Source organism: Dendrobates tinctorius, unplaced genomic scaffold, assembly GCF_039654945.1.
Source record: "Dendrobates tinctorius isolate UK_male_01 unplaced genomic scaffold, ASM3965494v1 ptg000152l, whole genome shotgun sequence".
In the NCBI taxonomy this organism is placed as follows: Eukaryota; Metazoa; Chordata; class Amphibia; order Anura; family Dendrobatidae; genus Dendrobates; species Dendrobates tinctorius.
Genome location: NW_027361819.1, coordinates 5,815,672 through 5,838,408, shown reverse-complemented (window position 1 = coordinate 5,838,408; position 22,737 = coordinate 5,815,672). Strand labels below are relative to the sequence as shown.

Sequence of the window (22,737 nt, the reverse complement as noted above, 5' to 3'; positions counted from 1 at the left end):
ATTTCGCCTTTTGCATCAGCTGAATGTCCAACATCAACATATGCCACTTTCTAAAACTCCCTAACTGTGCTGTCTCCCCCCCCATGGCCGGGGTCACCACCTACCGCACGACACCGTGCGAGTGCCGTTCCCCTGGACAGGTGGGTAGGCCGACTCTTGAGCGCGGGCACTGGCACAGGGTCCCTCATAGTGCAATCAAGTGTCTCTGACGGTGGTGGTGCACACCCGCCGTCAGACACACCGCTGTACTATGAGGGGCCCAGTGCCAGTACCGACGCCCACGAGTGGGCCCCCCTTGCTTGGGCAGGGCCCCAGCATTTGCAATCTTTACCTCTCCCTGCTCCTCCGCTGTGTAATCTGGGCCGTCAAATCCATACTGTGCCTGACACCGTCTGAGCCTGCCTCCTGAGACATATATTTTGAATGTGTATGCTATCCATACATGTTATCAAGGGATACGGTACCCTTTCTAACCTTTGTGCAATCACGTGCAATCCATACTGGGCCTAACACCGTCTGAGCCTGCCTGAGACATATATTTTGAATGTGTACGCTATCCATACATGTTATCTGGGGATACGGTACCCTTTCTCACCTTTGTGCAATCACGTGTAATCCATACTGGGCGTGAGAACGGCTGGCGAGCTGTTAAGCAAGCTACAGCACCTGTCCAGACAAGTACAGGGATTCCCTAGCGAGGAGACTTATTTGATTGTTTTCAATGTTGGGACAGCAATTTTTGGGGAGCACTATACTCTGGAGAATGATAGATGGGGCCCACCATACACTGGAACATTCCAAAGGTGGACATCAGACACTGGAGCAGCATTTACAGGGCCCATTATACACTAGAGCATTAGAATTGGGGCCCATTATGTTTGGAGCATTATTTGGGCCCATAAGACAGTGGAGCTTCATCCATGGGGACCAACATATACTGTAGCATTATGTGGAGCTCATCATATACTGTTTCAAACATTATATGGGACCAATGATTCTGTATGGAGAAATAGATGGGCCTCGTAATGAGATGTAAAAAGTGAGGTATTTTTCATTGTACTATACCGCTATTTCTCTGCCGTATCGGAGCATGATGAGTTGTGGTATTATGTGTTAAAGGGGCGCTCTTTCACCCAGGGCACATGAAAACCTGGAGCCAGCCCTCCCCCCCCACAGTTTGTAGCCAAATAACCCCCATTTTTCAGTGCGTAACTTGTATTATGAAGTTAATTAAGGTTGACAAGCTTAAGTAAGAAGAATTGATGCTTTTGGCATTCAAATGGGCACTGTAGGTGTGTTTCCTGTCCTCCTCTCACTGCCGACTTTTATTCCCCATTGACTTACATTGGGTTTCGTGTTTCGGGACGACCCCGACTTTTCCCTATAATCGGACGATCTTGCTCGACCCGACTTTTGGAAAAGTCGGGTTTCACGAAACGAAACGCGACCCTAAAAAACCAAAAGTCGCTCAACTCTAAGCCAGATCCATCCCTATAAATATATAATGTAAATGGGGCTGGTTACTCAAAATACAAAATATTTCATCACTGTGGGGTCAACTGAAGAAGGGATGTTAATAAGGAAACCATGCAAGTTGTAATGAGGTAGGTGGTTTGGTATTTTCTTTAGTTTCTTAGCAATTTTCTTAATTCTTCATTAATGGGTTTGGCATAATTTGTATTTACTTTACAAAAAGTGGAGATAAAAGAAGCAGGAAAAATAAAATTATTGTAATAAACATTTTTTTCATATTCTAAAAAAACGGTTCTGTGGGATTTTCCCTTTATTTGTTGGTCAATACTAGATGCTTGTGAAGGATCAAGTCAGAAATCCCGAAGAGCATCCGTGTGCAGAATTATAATCTGTAAGGTTTGTATTTCTGTCCAAGCAACCCGTTCTTGTGTTGATTGCTTAGAGTTTCTCAATAAAACATTCCCAACAAATTCAAATTGTGATGAAAAGATTTTATTAATGAGTGTATGATATTTATAGAAAATTATCAATTATTTCCAATATACTGTATAATAGCTACCAGTTATATACAGGGTGGGCCATGTATATGGATACACCTAACTTAAATGGGAATGGTTGGTGATATCAACTTCCTGTTTGTGGCACATTAGCATATGGGAGGGGGGAAACTTTTCAAGATGGGTGGTGACCATGGCGGCCATTTTGAAGTTGGCCATTTTGGATGCAGCTTTATAAATGGTCCACTCAGATGTAGCCATATAAATGGCCGATCCTGTACTATATCTATATAGTATCATTGTATAACAAGGTTTTTTTTTTATAGATTGTGTTGTTTTAACGACATTTTCATTGGTTGATATTTAGATTGAAATATTGAAAGTAACGAAAACAGATATTACAAGGAAGATCAGAAGCCAAGGTTCCTTCACTTAATCTAGTTAATACAAATTGAAAACTTTCTGTAGACTTTCAAGAGCCTGAATATCCATGATTTGGTGCCAGTCCTCGGGCAGTTTAGCTGGTTTAGCTTTATATTCTTTAGCAAATTCTTCATTAAATTGGGCAACGACAAATTTCCAATAATCCGAAGACTCGATGCTGGGGTCGGGTTGGATGGTCCAGTTTGGATAGTATGTGCGATACTCTTTGTAGGGGTGATATTTACCACCAGTGTCAGAGTTTTTAAAACTGGTTGCAGACACAACGGCCATGGAACAAATATCTGTCACTAAATCTTCTTTTTTTTCCCATCTGTATTTCCCCAAACCTTGAGGTCTGTGGACAGACGCAAAGTGCTCCCTATGGTCGGCTCCTCCGGCCTCACAGGGGACTTTACAGAACGGACACTGATGTCCACATCCAATCACTTTCTTCAATAACTCATCCTGAGGTTTCAGTGTGACTCTGGAAAGCACGGTGTCCAGATTCATAGATTTCAGATCTGATAGGACTTGATCTTTCATTTCTGTCAGTAAATCCTGAATCTTAGAGGCAAATTGCTCCACCTTCACTGTGTTATGGAACTTAATGACTTTCATTTCGGTCTGTGAAATCACTAATTCTCCGTTCAACTTCTCGCAAATACTTTCCAAAAATGAAGAAACATTCTCACTTTGAAGAAAAGTTTTATCTTGCAGAACAATTATAATTTTGGCACAAATGAAAGAAAAGATATTTTCGTACAATGGTCCTAAGGTTTCCGTGAATTGATATTTGTCTGTGATATAATTCAGGATCCAGGTTTTTGAAAATTCCTCATATGAATTGATGTATTGTACATATTTTTCAAAAGACATTTCTTCCAGTAAATTTGTCAACATATTACATTGAAAATAACTTCTGCTGCTGAACCTCATATTATCGACACCATTTAAAATGTCATCTACCATCTTTTCTCCCAGATGTTTGAAGATGTATTCCATGATGGCCGGCTTTAGACATCTCTCACAAAACTGTCTGACTCTAGTCCAGCTTTCATCCTTCTCTTTAAATATACTGAGAAATGTTGTCAAATACTGAGGTTTCAGGTTTTCTAAACATTTTTTAGGGTCGTTTTTTTGTATGAAGACGTCATGCATCTTCTGAAACATTTTTGATGCCTTCGCGAAGATGAAAAGTTTGATGTGCAACTCAAACTCTGGTGAGAAGTTAAGCTTTTTGTTTCTACTCTGAAGTTTTGTGTTAATCTTGTACAATAGTTCCTGGCTGTACATATCATCATAGTCTGAAGAGGTTCTTACTTTCTCTGTGACATATTTATTACACATGTCTATCAGTGAGGTGGCAAGATCTCCTACCTTATCATAAGGTTCGTTACCAAAACCCAATCTGTTTGCAATATGTGAAACCATAGACTGATCAACATAGTTTTTATTCATGGAAAAAGGTTGATTTGCATAGTCTTCTAAATCATTTATGTGGACCAAAGTCTGACTTATGACAGGTCCTCTTCTGCTGAGGTCAGTCTTCACCTGGTGTAACATTGCTTCGCACACATTTCTCCGATGCAATGTCTCTATCTGTAATTCTGATAGTGTCTCTTCCCACATCCACTCAAATTCCTGTTTTATTTCTTCATCGCTCAGTTCCAGGTTCTTCTTTTTACAGCTTTCCAGGAGATTTGTGATCTTTTCTTCTATGAGTTGTTGATACTCATTTTGGATCTTCTGGATCTCATACTTCCCTTTTTTAATAGAAATAGCCTCGTTGCATTTACTGACAGCGTTTCTTTCAAGTTCTTTTCTTAAGAATTTTGCACTCTGTATGAAATCTTCTCGATGCCGTTCTACAAGATTCACATTTTCCAACCTATTTTCAAAATACTTTTCCAGCTGTTCCAGCATTTTAGTTTCCTCCTTGAGCAGCAGCTGTTCAAGGTCGCCCCTGTACTCGGTAACCGTGTGTCTGCCCAAGTTCTCAGCTGACTGATTCTCTATTTTGTTTTCTGTGCTGGTGATCCAGTTGTAGACCTTTTTCTGAAACTCCCACTCCCAATGAGAAAAATTCACAGACAAGTTATTGTAAGCTTCAGCCACCAAACTGTTTAGGAAACTAAAAATGAATTTCTCATGTTTCACAGCATTCCACAAACTTTCTAACCAAGTAATAAACCCCAGAATGTTGGAAGATCTGTTTTGGGATTTCATGAAATCAAGCAGATACTGTTTTAGCTTGAATACATTTTCACTGTAGCCAGAATTCACAGGAGCCATTGGTGGGTCTCCAAGCCACAACCCAGGAATATACCAGTTGTGCTTCTCGACATCGTAGTCCATCACATCAGTGAATGCTGTGATTCCCCTTCTCTTTTCCATAGCTGCAGCCACTTTTGTCATTTCATCTAACTGTTCCAGAAGTGTTTTCCTGTCTCTCAGCGTGTTCTCATGTGCGGACACATCACCTACGTTCTGATGAACAAACTGACAGCTTGGCTTCTTTCCAACTTCTTTCATCCTAAGGAACGCATGGACCACAATCTGTAAAATATCTTTCATTTCTGTTGCATTTTCCATGGACATGTTGACTATAGCAATGTCACTCAACCCAATGACTAATGTTGCTAATTCATTGTCATGTTCATAACTGTCATCAAGAGAAGCCAATTCAGGAGCTTTCAACCCTTCAGTGTCAATAACTAGAATGCATGCACAACCCATCACCTGCTGGAAGTTCTCCTTCACTTTAATTAGAGTCATGAAGGCTCCTCGTGTACATCGACCACTGGCCACAGGGAACTGTAGACCAAACATGGTGTTCAGGAGAGTGGACTTCCCCGTACTCTGCACTCCCAGCACAGTTATCACTGCCATCTTACTTTTTAGTCCATTTTTTTCATTTAGTTCAGTCAATACATCAGTTACCCATTTCATGGGGATATTAGAAGCATCTCCATCAATTAATTCCAATGGAAAACCATCGAGAAGTAAGTCGGCAGCTATTGCTGGCAGTCCACCAAACTGTCTCCTGTGCTCTGGAAGTATGTCTTCTTTTATCATGGAACATTCTGCCTCATAAAATTGTCCCAACTCTCGAAGGAAATGTTCTAACCCGAGGGAACTATCAGATAATTTCTGGTCTATCTTTTTAAGCTCTTCTGAATTATTGGACTTGGATTTTTCTTTGTATTCCACTTGTAGTTCAGTTACATTTATTCTAGCTATTAAATCAAGTTCAAACTTCATCCACTTTAAGAAATAGTGTTTTTCTTCCCGAGACAAATGAGTTATAGCGTTGATGAATAACATAATGCCATTCGGCAAGTCATGTTGGTTCTGTTCCCGGTGCAGTGAGATCCGCTGCTGTTTTAATTCAGTCTCATACGTATGTGTGTCTCGCCCTCCTTGTTTTGTCATTCTACATAGCTCTTTTTCCACTTTAGCCAATTGTTTCCAAAGATCCCCTTGAAGTTTCAGTGTCTCCCTTTTATATTCTTCCACATTTGTGATGAGTGAAGTGATGTTACATGCATGCGCTCTCGCTTTTTGACATTCCGGAAAATTTTCATCCACATCAATGTGAAGTTCGTATCTGTGGTTTTTCAGACTTTCTATACATGAAGTTTTGTGATCTGCTCTAAAAAACCTTTCAATGGTTATTTGTATTTGTTTCACGAATTCAGCATCGTTGGCATTGCTTCCCTTTGTTAAAATATGTTTTTTACCAATTTGAAACCTTTTCATCAGGTTCATCAGATGTTTTCTTGTCTCTGAGTCGACAACCTTGTCTTTACCTGGAGAAACTATGAAATAAAATTCAGTGTCATTGGGATTGAAGGAGGATAGCAACCTGAATTGTCTCTCACTCATAGTCTCAATAAATATAAAGGTGGCCGATGAGATCCGAGTGAGGAAGGTGAACTGCTCCCTGTTGGACTCCAGGTCTCCACGTAGATTGACCACAGCAATCGGCTCTGAGAAAACATCAGAATTTCCACAAGGAAAATACCAGGACATTTCCACCAGCCCATCAGATATCTTCCTCTCAATGTTTCCTCCTTCCATGTTGTCATGTATGAAGAACTCGTGATGATGTTGAGCTGGGTTAAGAACCTGGTTTAGTAGTTTAGATTTAGATAATTTATTTGGCCCCAACCTGACGAAAGAGAAGATCGGCATCTCAATATTCACCACATTGTCTTCTCTGAACCCTTTACTATCTGCTAGAGACTGAGGTCTCCATTTCTTCACAATATCTCTCATTGCCCAAAGCATGAAGGTGAATCTTGAACCATCACCAGAGGGAAGCAAAAGTGGAACTGAGAACTGGCACATGGACATTTTCTTTAAAATTTCCTGTTGAAGAAAACTGTCTGAACAATGAAGGAGAACACAAAGAATGTCCAGTGGGTTGATGGGACAAGACTGATATTTTTTTATGCAATCTTCAAACATATCTTCATAGTTATCATCATCTTCATCATTAGGTTCCTGGGTAGAAGGATCTTGCTGCAGCTCAATATTCCGTGCTGTTTGGTTTAAAGCCATAAGTTTTCTCAGGACATGCCATATAATATCCTTAATCTGTTGTGGTAGAACATTTATGTTCTCTGGGCCAATACTTAGGACTTCACTCAAGGAAAGCTTTGTTGTCAAGTGTGTCTTCACATCCAGCTGTTCCACCAATTGTTGAAATACTTTCTCTTTATCTGCAGAGATGAAAATAAAAATATAAAGAAATATTCAATACTGAAATAAGTGGAAGTTAAAAAAGAAACTACAACCATTCTGAATGGGTACATAGTAAATTACATTAAAGTCAAAAGTCAACTACTGCCCATCATGACAAAGTCACTGGCAAGGTGCTGGAAGGGAGATATGTTTCACTGCGCTTAATGGCATCAGTGATGTAAGACCCAGAGATTTTCCTCCAGCACACTAAGTGCTGTGAAGGGTTAACAGCTAATTTGTATAATGGCTGGGATTTTTGTGGACAATCATAGAGTGGGTGGGAAGATGTCCACCTTATCTCCTCCCCAGGGTTTGGTCTGGGGCTTAAGTAGCTGGCTTCCAGAAGCAGCAGTGTTCAGTGTCTGGAGGGAAACACTCCAGAGAAGTGTTTGTGTTTTGCTAATTCCTGAACCGTGGGTCTTGCTAACCCTGAGCGGGCTGATCCCCGCTAATACAAGAACTGTGGTTAGTGCTAATAAACCAAGGACATTCCTAAAAGCGCCAGTGTTCCCGTGTCTACCTCCATGTACAGCTGAGTGAGCTGATCTACCACACTATATATACAACAATATAACCATTATAACGCTGTTTCTCATGTAAAAGAATATAGCTATTATAATACTGCCTCCTATGTACAAGAATATAACTATTATAATATTGCCCCTATGTACAAGAATATAACTACTATAATACTGCTCCTATGTACAAGAATATAACTACTATAATACTGCTCCTATGTACAAGAATATAACTACTATAATACTGCCCATATGTACAAGAATATAACTACTATAATACTGCTCCTATGTACAAGAATATAACTACTATAATACTGCCCCTATGTACAAGAATATAACTACTATAATACTGCTCCCTATGTACAAGAATATAACCACCATAATACTGCTCCTATGTACAAGAATATAACTATTATAATATTGCCCCTATGTACAAGAATATAACTACTATAATACTGCCCCTATGTACAAGAATATAACTACTATAATACTGCTCCTATGTACAAGAATATAACTACTATAATACTGCCCATATGTACAAGAATATAACTACTATAATACTGCTCCTATGTACAAGAATATAACTACTATAATACTGCCCCTATGTACAAGAATATAACTACTATAATACTGCTCCCTATGTACAAGAATATAACCACCATAATACTGCTCCTATGTACAAGAATATAACTACTATAATACTGCCCCTATGTACAAGAATATAACTACTATAATACTGCCTCCTATGTACAAGAATATAACTACTATAATACTGCTCCTATGTACAAGAATACAACTACTATAATACTGCCCCTATGTACAAGAATATAACTACTATAATACTGCTCCCTATGTACAAGAATATAACTACTATAATACTGCTCCTATGTACAAGAATATAACTACTATAATACTGCCCCTATGTACAAGAATATAACTACTATAATACTGCTCCTATGTACAAGAATATAACTACTATAATACTGCCCCCTATGTACAAGAATATATCTACTATAATACTGCTCCTATGTACAAGAATATAACTACTATAATACTGCCCCTTTGTACAAGAATATAACTACTATAATACTGCTCCCTATGTACAAGAATATAACTACTATAATACTGCCCCTATGTACAAGAATATAACTACTATAATACTGCTCCTATGTACAAGAATACAACTACTATAATACTGCCCCTATGTACAAGAATATAACTACTATAATACTGCTCCCTATGTACAAGAATATAAATACTATAATACTGCTCCTATGTACAAGAATATAACTACTATAATACTGCCCCTATGTACAAGAATATAACTACTATAATACTGCTCCTATGTACAAGAATATAACTACTATAATACTGCCCCCTATGTACAAGAATATATCTACTATAATACTGCTCCTATGTACAAGAATATAACTACTATAATACTGCCCCTATGTACAAGAATATAACCACTATAATACTGCTCCCTATGTACAAGAATATAACCACCATAATACTGCTCCTATGTACAAGAATATAACTACTATAATACTGCCCCCTATGTACAAGAATATATCTACTATAATACTGCTCCTATGTACAAGAATATAACTACTATAATACTGCCCCTATGTACAAGAATATAACTACTATAATACTGCTCCCTATGTACAAGAATATAACCACCATAATACTGCTCCTATGTACAAGAATATAACTACTATAATACTGCCTCTATGTACAAGAATATAACTACTATAATACTGCTCCTATGTACAAGAATATAACTACTATAATACTGCCCGTATGTATAAGAATATAACTACTATAATACTGCTCCTATGTACAAGAATATAACTACTATAATACTGCTCCTATGTACAAGAATATAACCACCATAATACTGCTCCTATGTACAAGAATATAACTACTATAATACTGCCCGTATGTATAAAAAATATAACTACTATAATACTGCTCCTATGTACAAGAATATAACTACTATAATACTGCCCCCTATGTGCAAGAATATAACTAGTATAATACTGCTCCTATGTACAAGAATATAGTATGATTCTATAACTACTATAATACTGCTCCCTATGTACAAGAATATAACTACTATAATACTGCTCCTATGTACAAGAATATAACTACTATAATACTGCCCGTATGTACAAGAATATAGCCACCATAATACTGCTCCTATGTACAAGAATACAACTACTATAATACTGCTCCTATGTACAAGAATATAACTACTATAATACTGCTCCCTATGTACAAGAATATAACTACTATAATACTGCTCCTATGTACAAGAATATAACTACTATAATACTGCCCGTATGTACAAGAATATAGCCACCATAATACTGCTCCTATGTACAAGAATACAACTACTATAATACTGCTCCTATGTACAAGAATATAACTACTATAATACTGCTCCTATGTACAAGAATATAACTACTATAATACTGCCCCTATGTACAAGAATATAGCTACTATAATACTGCTACTATGTACAAGAATAACTACTATAATACTGCCCCCTATTTTCAAGAATATAACTACTATAATACTGCCCCTATGTACAAGAATATAACTACTATAATACTGCCCCTATGTACAAGAATATAACTATTATAATACTGCCCCTATGTACAAGAATAAAGCTACTATAATACTGCTCCTATGTACAAGAATATAACTACTATAATACTGTCCCCTATGTACAAGAATATAACTACTGTAATACTGCCCCTATAGACAAGAATATAACTACTATAATACTGCCCCTATGTACAAGAACATAACTACTATAATACTGCCCCTATGTACAAGAATATAACTACTATAATACTGACCCTATAGACAAGAACATAACTACTATAATACTGCTCCTATGTATAAGAATATAACTACTATAATACTTCCCCTATGTACAAGAATATAACTACTATAATACTTCCCCTATAGACAAGAATATAACTACTATAATACTGCTCCTATGTACAAGAATATAACTACTATAATACTGCCCCTATGTACAAGAATATAACTACTATAATACTCCTCCTATGTACAAGAATATAACTACTATAATACTGCCCCCTAAGTACAAGAATATAACTACTATAATACTGCCCTCTTTGTACAAGAATATAACTATTATAATACTGCTCCTATGTACAAGAATATAACTACTATAATACTGCCCCATGTACAAGATTATAACTACTATAATACTGCCCCTATGTTCAAGAATATAACTACTATAATACTGCCCTTATAGACAAGAATATAACTACTATAACACTGCTCCTATACACAAGAATATAACTACTATAATACTGCCCCCTATGTACAAGAATATAACTACTATAATACTGCCCCTATGTACAAGAATATAACTACTATAATACTGCCCCTATGTAAAAGAATATAACTACTATAATACTGCCCCTATAGACAAAAATATAACTACTATAATACTGCTCCTATGTACAAGAATATAACTACTATAATACTGCTCCTATGTACAAGAATATAACTACTATAATACTGCCCCTATGTACAAGAATATAACTACTATAATACTGCCCCTATGTACAAGAATATAACTACTGTAATACTGCCCTTATAGGCAAGAATATAACTACTATAATACTGCCCCCTATGTACAAGAATATAACTACTATAATACTGCCCTCTATGTACAAGAATATAGCTATTATAATACTGCTCCTATGTACAAGAATATAACTACTATAAAACTGCCCGTATGTACAAGAATATAACTACTATAATATTGCTATGTACAAAAATATAACTACTATAATACTGCTCCTATGTACAAGAATATAACTACTATAATACTGCTCCTATGTACAAGAATATAACTACTATAATACTGCCCCTATGTACAAGAATATAACTACTATAATACTGCTCCTATGTACAAGAATATAACTACTATAATACTGCCCTCTATGTACAAGAATATAACTATTATAATACTGCTCCTATGTACAAGAATATAACTACTATAATACCGCCCTCTATGTACAAGAATATAACTACTATAATACCGCCCTCTATGTACAAGAATATAACTATTATAATACTGCTCCTATGTACAAGAATATAACTACTATAATACTGCCCTCTATGTACAAGAATATAACTATTATAATACTGCTCCTATGTACAAGAATATAACTACTATAATACTGCCCGTATGTACAAGAATATAACTACTATACTACTGCTATGTACAAAAATATAACTACTATAATACTGCTCCTATGTACAAGAATATAACTACTATAATACTGCCCCCTATGTACAAGAATATAACTACTATAATACTGCCCTCTATGTACAAGAATAGAACTATTATAATACTGCTCCTATGTACAAGAATATAACTACTATAATACTGCCCGTATGTACAAGAATATAACTACTATAATACTGCTATGTACAAGAATATATCTACTATAATACTGCTGCTATGTACAAGAATATAACTACTATAATACTGCTCCTATATACAAGAAAATAACTACTATAATACTGCCCCCTATGTACAAGAATATAACTACTATAATACTGCTCCTATGTACAAGAATATAACTACTATAATACTGCCCCCTATGTACAAGAATATAACTACTATAATACTGCCCCTATGTACAAGAATATAACTACTATTATACTGCTACTATGTACAAGAATATAACTACTATAATACCGCTCCTATATACAAGAATATAACTACTATAATACTGTCCCTATGTACAAGAATATAACTACTATAATACTGCTCCTATATACAAGAATATAACTACTATAATACTGCTCCTATATACAAGAATATAACTACTATAATACTGCTCCTATGTACAAGAATATAACTACTATAATACTGCTCCTATGTACAAGAATATAACTACTATAATACTGTCCCTATGTACAAGAATATAACTACTATTATACTGCTCCTATGTACAAGAATATAACTACTATAATACCGCTCCTATATACAAGAATATAACTACTATAATACTGTCCCTATGTACAAGAATATAACTACTATAATACTGCTCCTATGTACAAGAATATAACTACTATAATACTGCTCCTATGTACAAGAATATAACTACTATAATACTGCTCCTATATACAAGAATATAACTACTATAATACTGCTCCTATGTACAAGAATATAACTACTATAATACTGCCCCTATGTACAAGAATATAACTACTATAATACTGCCCCTATGTACAAGAATATAACTACTATAATACTGCCCCTATGTACAAGAATATAACTACTATAATACTGCCCCTATGTACAAGAATATAACTACTATAATACTGCCCCTATGTACAAGAATATAACTACTATAATACTGCTCCTATATACAAGAATATAACTACTATAATACTGCCCCTATGTACAAGAATATAACTACTGTAATACTGCTCCTATGTACAAGAATATAACTACTATAATACTGCCCCTATGTACAAGAATATAACTACTATTATACTGCTCCTATGTACAAGAATATAACTACTATAATACCGCTCCTATATACAAGAATATAACTACTATAATACTGTCCCTATGTACAAGAATATAACTACTATAATACTGCTCCTATATACAAGAATATAACTACTATAATACTGCTCCTATGTACAAGAATATAACTACTATAATACTGCTCCTGTGTACAAGAATATAACTACTATAATACCGCTCCTGTGTACAAGAATATAACTACTATAATACTGCCCCTATGTACAAGAATATAACTACTATAATACTGCCCCTATGTACAAGAATATAACTACTATAATACTGCCCCTATGTACAAGAATATAACTACTATAATACTGCTCCTATATACAAGAATATAACTACTATAATACTGCTCCTATGTACAAGAATATAACTACTATAATACTGCTCCTATGTACAAGAATATAACTACTATAATACTGCTCCTGTGTACAAGAATATAACTACTATAATACTGCCCCTATGTACAAGAATATAACTACTATAATACTGCCCCTATGTACAAGAATATAACTACTATAATACTGTCCCTATGTACAAGAATATAACTACTATAATACTGCCCCTATATACAAGAATATAACTACTATAATACTGCTCCTATGTACAAGAATATAACTACTATAATACTGCTCCTATATACAAGAATATAACTACTATAATACTGCCCCTATGTACAAGAATATAACTACTATAATACTGCCCCCTATGTACAAGAATATAACTACTATAATACTGCTCCTATGTACAAGAATATAACTACTATAATACTGTCCCTATGTACAAGAATATAACTACTATAATACTGCCCCTATGTACAAGAATATAACTACTATAATACTGCCTCCTATGTACAAGAATATAACTACTATAATACTGCTCCTATGTACAAGAATATAACTACTATAATACTGCCACTATGTACAAGAATATAACTACTATAATACTGCTCCTATGTACAAGAATATAACTACTATAATACTGCCTCCTATGTACAAGAATATAACTACTATAATACTGCTCCTATGTACAAGAATATAACTACTATAATACTGCCTCCTATGTACAAGAATATAACTACTATAATACTGCTCCTATGTACAAGAATATAACTACTATAATACTGTCCCTATGTACAAGAATATAACTACTATAATACTGCCCCTATGTACAAGAATATAACTACTATAATACTGCCTCCTATGTACAAGAATATAACTACTATAATACTGCCCCCTATGTACAAGAATATAACTACTATAATACTGCCACTATGTACAAGAATATAACTACTATAATACTAATGGGGACCTGTGCTACCTATTGGGGACATTTTTCTGCCTAGTGGGGACATTGTTCTGCCTAAGTGGAGGGAGAATTTGTTAAAGAATGCCTTCTTTCTGTAGCCAAAGAGATGTGTCCAGAGAAGGTCGATTTATTTAGTACAGTGAGTCTTTCAGGACCTACAATTACACGAAGGATTGAAGAAATGGGAGACAATTTGCATCAGCATTTGCAAAACTCCGCAAAAAAAACTTTCCTATTTTTCCTTGGCACTCGACGAAAGTAATGATATTCGTGATTCTGCACAACTTCTAATTTTTATTCGTGGGACGAATGATTATTTTGAAGTCACAGAAGAGCTTGCTGCACTGCAAAGCATCAAAGGAACAACTACAGGAGAAGATATCTATGAAAAGGTTTGGAGCTGGACTGGGCTAAACTAGCCAGTGTGACAACTGATGGTGCTCCTAGCATGGTGGGGTCTAAGAAAGGAGTAATTGCTCGCATTAACCAAGAGATGGACAAGTATAACCATTCTCATCCAATAGCCATACACTGCTTAATCCACCAACAGGCGCTGTGTAGTAAATCACTGAAGTGGGACTCTGTTATGAAAATTGTGGTATCTTGTGTTAACTTCATTAGAGCTAATGCATTAAACCACAGACAATTTCAGGAATTTCTGTCTGAGCTAAATGTTGGCTATGAAGATGTTCTGTACCACACAGAAGTCCGTTGGCTGAGTCGAGGGAGAGTTTTGAAACGTTTCTATGACTTGCTTCCACAGATTACAGAATTTCTGCTTTCAAAAAACAAAGAAATACCAGAGCTCAATGATGCAGAATGGAAATGGCACCTCGCCTTTCTGACAGATGTAACAGAGTTACTTAACAGTTTCAATGTGCAACTTCAAGGAAAGGGGAAGCTCATCTGTGATATGCAATCACATGTGAAAGCATTTGAAGTAAAATTAGGCCTCCTCATCAAACAAGTGAAGGAGGAAAATTTCTGCCATCTCCCCACAACTCAAAATCTGTTAGCGCAAAAACCACTGGTTGCATTCCCAAACAAAACATGTGTGGATTCACTGGAAATCTTACTAAAGCAATTCGAATTTAGATTTAAAGAGCTTCATCTCCATGGACAGGACATACAGCTTTTCCGTAACCCATTTTCTATTGACATTGAAAATGTGGATACAGTTTACCAAATGGAACTGGCTGAACTACAGAATTGTGACTCTCTGAAAGACGCGTTCAAGTCAAGCAGCCTTCCTAATTTCTATGCATCTCTCCCCTCTGAGACATACCCAAATCTCAGGAACCATGCACTCAAAATGGCAACCATCTTTGGCAGCACTTATGTCTGTGAACAGACTTTTTCCAGAATGAAACACCTGAAATCTCCTACCAGATCTAGACTAACTGGTGCACATTTGCATCACTTGTTACGACTAGCAGTGACAAATATGGAACCGGACATTGACCATCTCATTAGCCAGAAGCAGGCCCACAGTTCCCATTGAAATATTGGTAAGTTTGTTGATTTAACACTTGTTCTTCATTTTAAAAATTGTATTTGTTCTTGTTTTGTTTCTTTTTTCTTCTGAATAAGATATGTGCAGTGTGCATAGGGCAGGCCATAGGAATTTGTTCATAGTTTTTTTTTAAAACTATATTCCGGCCCTCCAATGGTCTGAGGGACCGTGAACTGGCCCCCTGTTTAAAAAGTTTGAGGACCCCTGCCTTACAGTATTGATAGGAAAAAAAAATACGTAGCCCTGAAAATCACTTTTGTTTTTTTGCTTGCAGCAGCAATATACCTATAGAGGGACTGTAAGGCAATAAACCCTGCCTCTAATCTCACACTATCCCTCTGCTAGCTATCCCTATACTAAATGCAATTAACAGAACTTTTTCTAGAGAAAGGACAGTCACCCTGAAAAGTACTTTTGTTTTAATGTACTACAATAGCAAATAAAGTGCCCCTGTGATCCGGATTGTGCTCGGTAAACTGCAGACAGTGTCAGGTTGGCGCTATTATACTGATTACAATGATACCTGGTGATGAAATCTGTCTTGTGGTTGTTTAATCTTTATTTGCAGTTTTCAGTTAATGAGATTCTTGTGCTCAGGGGTGGGTTGTAGGCGGGGCTGTGGGAGTGGCCTTATGTGCTGCTCTGCTTACATATTCATTCTTATGGGCTTATGAGAGGTCACTGATCCTTCAGTGACCTACCCCCTATTTTACATAGTGCGTAGAATATTGCTACTCCGCAGGCACCGCCACAGTCACCATTTCGCTAGAGAAAAAAAAATTAGGCCCCATCAAGATGGCGCCGGCAGCACCTGCACAGTAGCATCTATTGGAATGAGATACTGTAGATGCTACTGTGCAGGTGTCACCGCCACCATTTTGCTAGAGAAAAAAAATGTTGGTTCCATCAAAATGTCGGCGGCACCTGCGCAGTAACATCTATCGCATTCCGCGCCATCTTGATGGAGCCAGTTTTTTCTCTCTAGCAAAATGGTGCCGTAGCATCTATTGGAACATGACAGATGCTACTGCGCACTCAGCCGCCGGCACCATTTTTATTAAGATAATTTTTTTTTTCAAAACTGTATGACTAAATAAAATGAATATATGCATATTATACATTGTGTCATGTTGATGAATGTTAATTTTTTTCCAAACAATATTCTATGCAGTATGTAAAATAGGGGGCAGGTCAGTGGAGGATCAGTGACCCCACCCACAGGCCTCTCCGCAGCACGAGAATCTCAGTTACTGAAAACTGCAAATAAAGATTAAGCAACAACCACAAGACGGATTTCATCACCAGGTATCAGTATAATCACTATAACGGCGCCGACCTGACACTGCCTGTAGTTACTGAGCACAATCCTGCTTTTAGATTCCCTTTAAACACTACCTTAATGCCTGCTGTAATCTAAACTCTCCCTCTAAGATCAACTCTCCCTGAACTGCTTCCTGCGGACAGTGTGTGGAGCATCTTGTCTTATATAACACCCAAACGCGATGCGGTCAGCCAATCACAGTAATACCAGTAGCCAACATGGCTACAGCATTACCATGTATGACAGGCAATCCTGGCATGTTTATTGGATGTCTAACAGCTGCAAAACATGCGGGGCAAGGATTCAAGCATGGCTTTGGAGGACTTGCGATACTCATTCGAGTACTGAGCATACCTGAGCACCCTGAGGCTCGCCGCTCGATCGAGTTCTGACACTCTGAAACAAGCTCTCAAGGTGTTAAAGTGCATTGAGCAAGACCTGAGGAACTTGGAAGTAAATTTGGAAACTTGCTTATGTAGATGGGGAGAAAGGGAAGACTCCAGGAAAAGACATCAAAAAGAGTGGTCAGAGAATGTGAAGGGTGAAGGCAAGACTGCTATAACAGATTGTAAAAAGATGTGGAAAAAAGCCAGAATGCCCCGAAGAGGGGAGTCAGGATGTGTCTAAGTGGCAGCTGTTCATGAGATAACGGCTGGTTACTGGACAATGGTCTGATGTCTAAAGTGAGCAGTTTAAGAAAGTAGCTGAGGAATGACTAGAGGAGGATGTAGAGAAACCAAATAGAAAGCTGTATGAATGTCTTAACAATGGAATTAATTTAGTCAGATAGAAACATCAGTACCTACTTCCTACAACGGGATGGGAGGGTGGACATGTACAGTATGCAGAGTATGGAATCCAGAATGGAGAGACAGTTTTTTTAATTGTGTGGCACCCACACCCGAATGCTCCTATGATGCCTGTGTTGACTAAAACACATATACTACCTGGAGGAGACAACATTTTTTCTCCCCCACATTTGTTGTCATGGAGGGGGAAGGGGAACGAGAATAATACAGTAGGTGGAACTGACACATGGCACCCCAAAAAACCGACCAACCACATTAAAGGAGCACCACACAAGAACAAGACCTGGGTTATATCAGAAACACCCCACAAGAACAAGACCTGGTGTACATGAAAAACACCCCACAAGAACAAGACCTGGTGTGTACCAGGAACACCACACAAGACAATGTATGCTGGGAACACCCACAATCTGCTGGTTCCTGGGAGCACCCCACAATACCCGTCATACACCAGGAAAACCACACAACACACTCTGTATAAGGTGAAGACAATAAGAGTTTGGTTGTATACTAGGAATACTCCACAAGACCTGCCATGAATTGGGAAGTCCTTACAAGACCTGCCGAATGCTCCACAAGTCCTGACTTATACTGAGAACACCCCACAAGCCCTGCCTGCTATACCTGCTAATTTGGAGATTTTCTCAACCAGTTAACTGGGCATCATAATATGTTCCTTGTCAAAGTCACTCTGATCCTTTCACTTGCCCATTTTATTTTGTGGCTGTTGTGTGTATACAAGTCACTATAATCACAATAGGAGGCTACTTACATTTCACAAAGGCCTCAGACAAATTAGGCAATGCCGAAAATCTAAGAACAATGCTTTCTATGTGACTGAGGAACTTTTCACAGGCTGATTCTCCTTTTAGAAGAATAAGGTCCATTAGTTTTTCCACTTGGACTCTCGCGTTTTCATCACGTTGAATAGCCATGCTTTCCTCCAGGGAGATGAGGTAGAGAGATTTCATTTTATCCAACACACGGTCCACATCTTCTTCCAAAGCTTCTATTAATTCCGACCTCAGATGTTCAATGGTCCATGATGCTCCTGACGTCATGGTGCCTGAATTTCACAATCTGAATAGAAACACACAGCTCATTAATACACGACTATTATACCAATGATATCCTCAAACTTTTGAAATTCAAATTTCCCAGATTTACTAAATTTTGGCAGTAAATTCGATTTGTGGTGAATCGATTCACTGCCAACTGAAAGAGCTCCAAAGCCTCCCATTTCCCTGAAAATACGGGTGTAACACACTAAGGCCTCCTAGGACTGTATCTATCTTTTTTCAAGATTGTTAATGCGAACGCAGTCTTAGTAACATTCACATATCTGACTGATGGGAACCAGCAGCATGACTGTTTAATAAGTCATTGTTCAAAGATTATCTCTTTTGGAGAGCAAGAAGCTTGGTGTCTGGAAACTGAAGAAGTATTGGCTTGGCTTCTTTTAGCTCACAAAAAATATAATTGTCCCTTTTTATGTAGTAGCAACGGGTTTGGTGTTTGTTTGCAAAGTGAATGAACATATGGGGAATCCTCAGGGCTCAGATGATGCGGACCATGAAAAAGCAATGGCTTTGGATGAAATCTGTTGGGGACATTGTAGACCACAAAGACAGTGACATCGTGCGTCCTACCACACAAGGCAACAACTGAAAACATGGACGTCCCTGCCACGATTACTGATACACTAATTGAGTGTCTTCGGCGTGCTCGAATACTGTGCCATAGTCGCCATTGCTGCAGGGGTCGTGTGTGGCATAGTCGTCATTGCTGCAGGGGTCGTGTGTGGCATAGTCGTCATTGCTGCTGAGATCGTGTGTGGCATAGTCGTCATTGCTGCAGTGGTCGTGTGTGGTATAGTCGTCATTGCTGCAGCGGTCGTGTGTGGTATAGTCGTCATTGCTGCTGAGATCGTGTGTGGCATAGTCGTCATTGCTGCAGGGGTCGTGTGTGGCATAGTCGTCATTGCTGCAGGGGTCGTGTGTGGCATAGTCGTCATTGCTGCAGGGGTCGTGTGTGGCATAGTCGTCATTGCTGCAGGGGTCGTGTGTGGCATAGTCGTCATTGCTGCTGAGATCGTGTGTGGCATAGTCGTCATTGCTGCAGTGGTCGTGTGTGGCATAGTCATCATTGCTGCAGCGGTCGTGTGTGGTATAGTCGTCATTGCTGCTGAGATCGTGTGTGGCATAGTCGTCATTGCTGCAGGGGTCGTGTGTGGCATAGTCGTCATTACTGCAGGGGTCGTGTGTGGCATAGTCGTCATTACTGCAGGGGTCGTGTGTGGTATAGTCGTCATTACTGCAGGGGTCGTGTGTGGCATAGTCGTCATTGCTGCAGGGGTCGTGTGTGGCATAGTCGTCATTGCTGCAGGGGTCGTGTGTGGTATAGTCGTCATTGCTGCAGTGGTCGTGTGTGGCATAGTCGTCATTACTGCAGGGGTCGTGTGTGGTATAGTCGTCATTGCTGCAGGGGTCGTGTGTGGCATAGTCGTCATTACTGCAGGGGTCGTGTGTGGTATAGTCGTCATTGCTGCAGTGGTCGTGTGTGGCATAGTCGTCATTACTGCAGGGGTCGTGTGTGGTATAGTCGTCATTGCTGCAGTGGTCGTGTGTGGCATAGTCGTCATTGCTGCAGGGGTCGTGTGAGGCATAGTCGTCATTGCTGCAGTGGTCGTGTGTGGCATAGTCGTCATTACTGCAGGGGTCGTGTGTGGTATAGTCGTCATTGCTGCAGGGGTCGTGTGTGGTATAGTCGTCATTGCTGCAGGGGTCGTGTGTGGCATAGTCGTCATTGCTGCAGCGGTTGTGTGTGGTATAGTCGTCATTGCTGCAGTGGTCGTGTGTGGCATAGTCGTCATTGCTGCAGCGGTTGTGTGTGGTATAGTCGTCATTGCTGCAGCGGTTGTGTGTGGTATAGTCGTCATTGCTGCAGTGGTCGTGTGTGGCATAGTCGTCATTGCTGCAGCGGTTGTGTGTGGTATAGTCGTCTTTGCTGCAGGGGTCGTGTGTGGTATAGTCGTCATTGCTGCAGCGGTTGTGTGTGGTATAGTCGTCATTGCTGCAGTGGTCGTGTGTGGTATAGTCGTCATTGCTGCAGGGGTCGTGTGTGGCATAGTCGTCATTGCTGCAGCGGTTGTGTGTGGTATAGTCATCTTTGCTGCAGGGGTCGTGTGTGGTATAGTCGTCATTGCTGCAGCGGTTGTGTGTGGTATAGTCGTCATTGCTGCAGTGGTCGTGTGTGGCATAGTCGTCATTGCTGCAGGGGTCGTGTGTGGTATAGTCGTCATTGCTGCAGCGGTTGTGTGTGGTATAGTCGTCATTGCTGCAGTGGTCGTGTGTGGTATAGTTGTCACTGCTGCAGTGGTCGTGTGTGGCATAGTCGTCATTGCTGCTGAGATCGTGTGTGGTATAGTTGTCACTGCTGCAGGGAACGTGTGTGGTATAGTCGTCATTGCTGCAGCGGTTGTGTGTGGTATAGTCGTCATTGCTGCAGCGGTTGTGTGTGGTATAGTCGGCATTGCTGCAGTGGTCGTGTGAGGTATAGTCGTCATTGCTGCAGCGGTAGTGTGTGGCATAGTCGTCATTGCTGCAGTGGTCGTGTGTGGCATAGTCGTCATTGTTGCTGAGATCGTGTGTGGTATAGTCGTCATTGCTGCAGCGGTTGTGTGTGGCATAGTCGTCATTGCTGCAGTGGTCGTGTGTGGCATAGTCGTCACTGCTGCAGCCGTCGTGTGTGGCATAGTCGTCATTGCTGCTGATATCGTGTGTGGTATAGTCGTCATTGCTGCAGCGGTCGTGTGTGGTATAGTCGTCATTGCTGCAGCGGTCGTGTGTGGTATAGTTGTCATTGCTGCAGTGGTCGTGTGAGGTATAGTCGTCATTGCTGCAGCGGTAGTGTGTGGCATAGTCGTCATTGCTGCAGTGGTCGTGTGTGGCATAGTCGTCATTGCTGCAGTGGTCGTGTGTGGCATAGTCGTCATTGCTGCAGGGGTCGTGTGTGGTATAGTCGTCATTGCTGCAGTGGTCGTGTGTGGCATAGTCGTCATTGCTGCAGTGGTCGTGTGTGGCATAGTCGTCATTGCTGCAGGGGTCGTGTGTGGTATAGTCGTCATTGCTGCAGGGGTCGTGTGTGGCATAGTCATCATTGCTGCAGGGGTCGTGTGTGGTATAGTCATCATTGCTGCAGGGGTCGTGTGTGGCATAGTCGTCATTGCTGCAGTGGTCGTGTGTGGCATAGTCATCATTGCTGCAGGGGTCGTGTGTGGCATAGTCGTCATTGCTGCAGGGGTCGTGTGTGGCATAGGCGTCATTGCTGCAGGGGTCGTGTGTGGCATAGGCGTCATTGCTGCAGGGGTCGTGTGTGGCATAGTCGTCATTGCTGCAGGGGTCGTGTGTGGCATAGTCGTCATTGCTGCAGGGGTCGTGTGTGGCATAGTCGTCATTGCTGCAGGGGTCGTGTGTGGCATAGTCGTCATTGCTGCAGGGGTCGTGTGTGGCATAGTCGTCATTGCTGCAGGGG

The 22,737-nt window shown here is 39.4% G+C and overlaps 1 protein-coding gene across 1 annotated transcript; it reads right to left on the bottom strand.

Annotated features, from left to right (window-relative positions):
• Positions 1-1,949: 1,949 nt before the first annotated feature.
• LOC141050825 (up-regulator of cell proliferation-like) lies at positions 1,950-19,306 on the bottom strand. The gene is made up of 2 exons (XM_073547495.1): positions 18,977-19,306; positions 1,950-7,117 (listed from the first exon to the last, which is right to left on the bottom strand). Exons 1-2 carry the CDS (start codon positions 19,263-19,265, stop codon positions 2,412-2,414), a joined length of 4,995 nt encoding a protein of 1,664 aa, XP_073403596.1. The 5' UTR covers positions 19,266-19,306; the 3' UTR covers positions 1,950-2,411.
• Between the last annotated feature and the right edge of the window lie 3,431 nt (positions 19,307-22,737).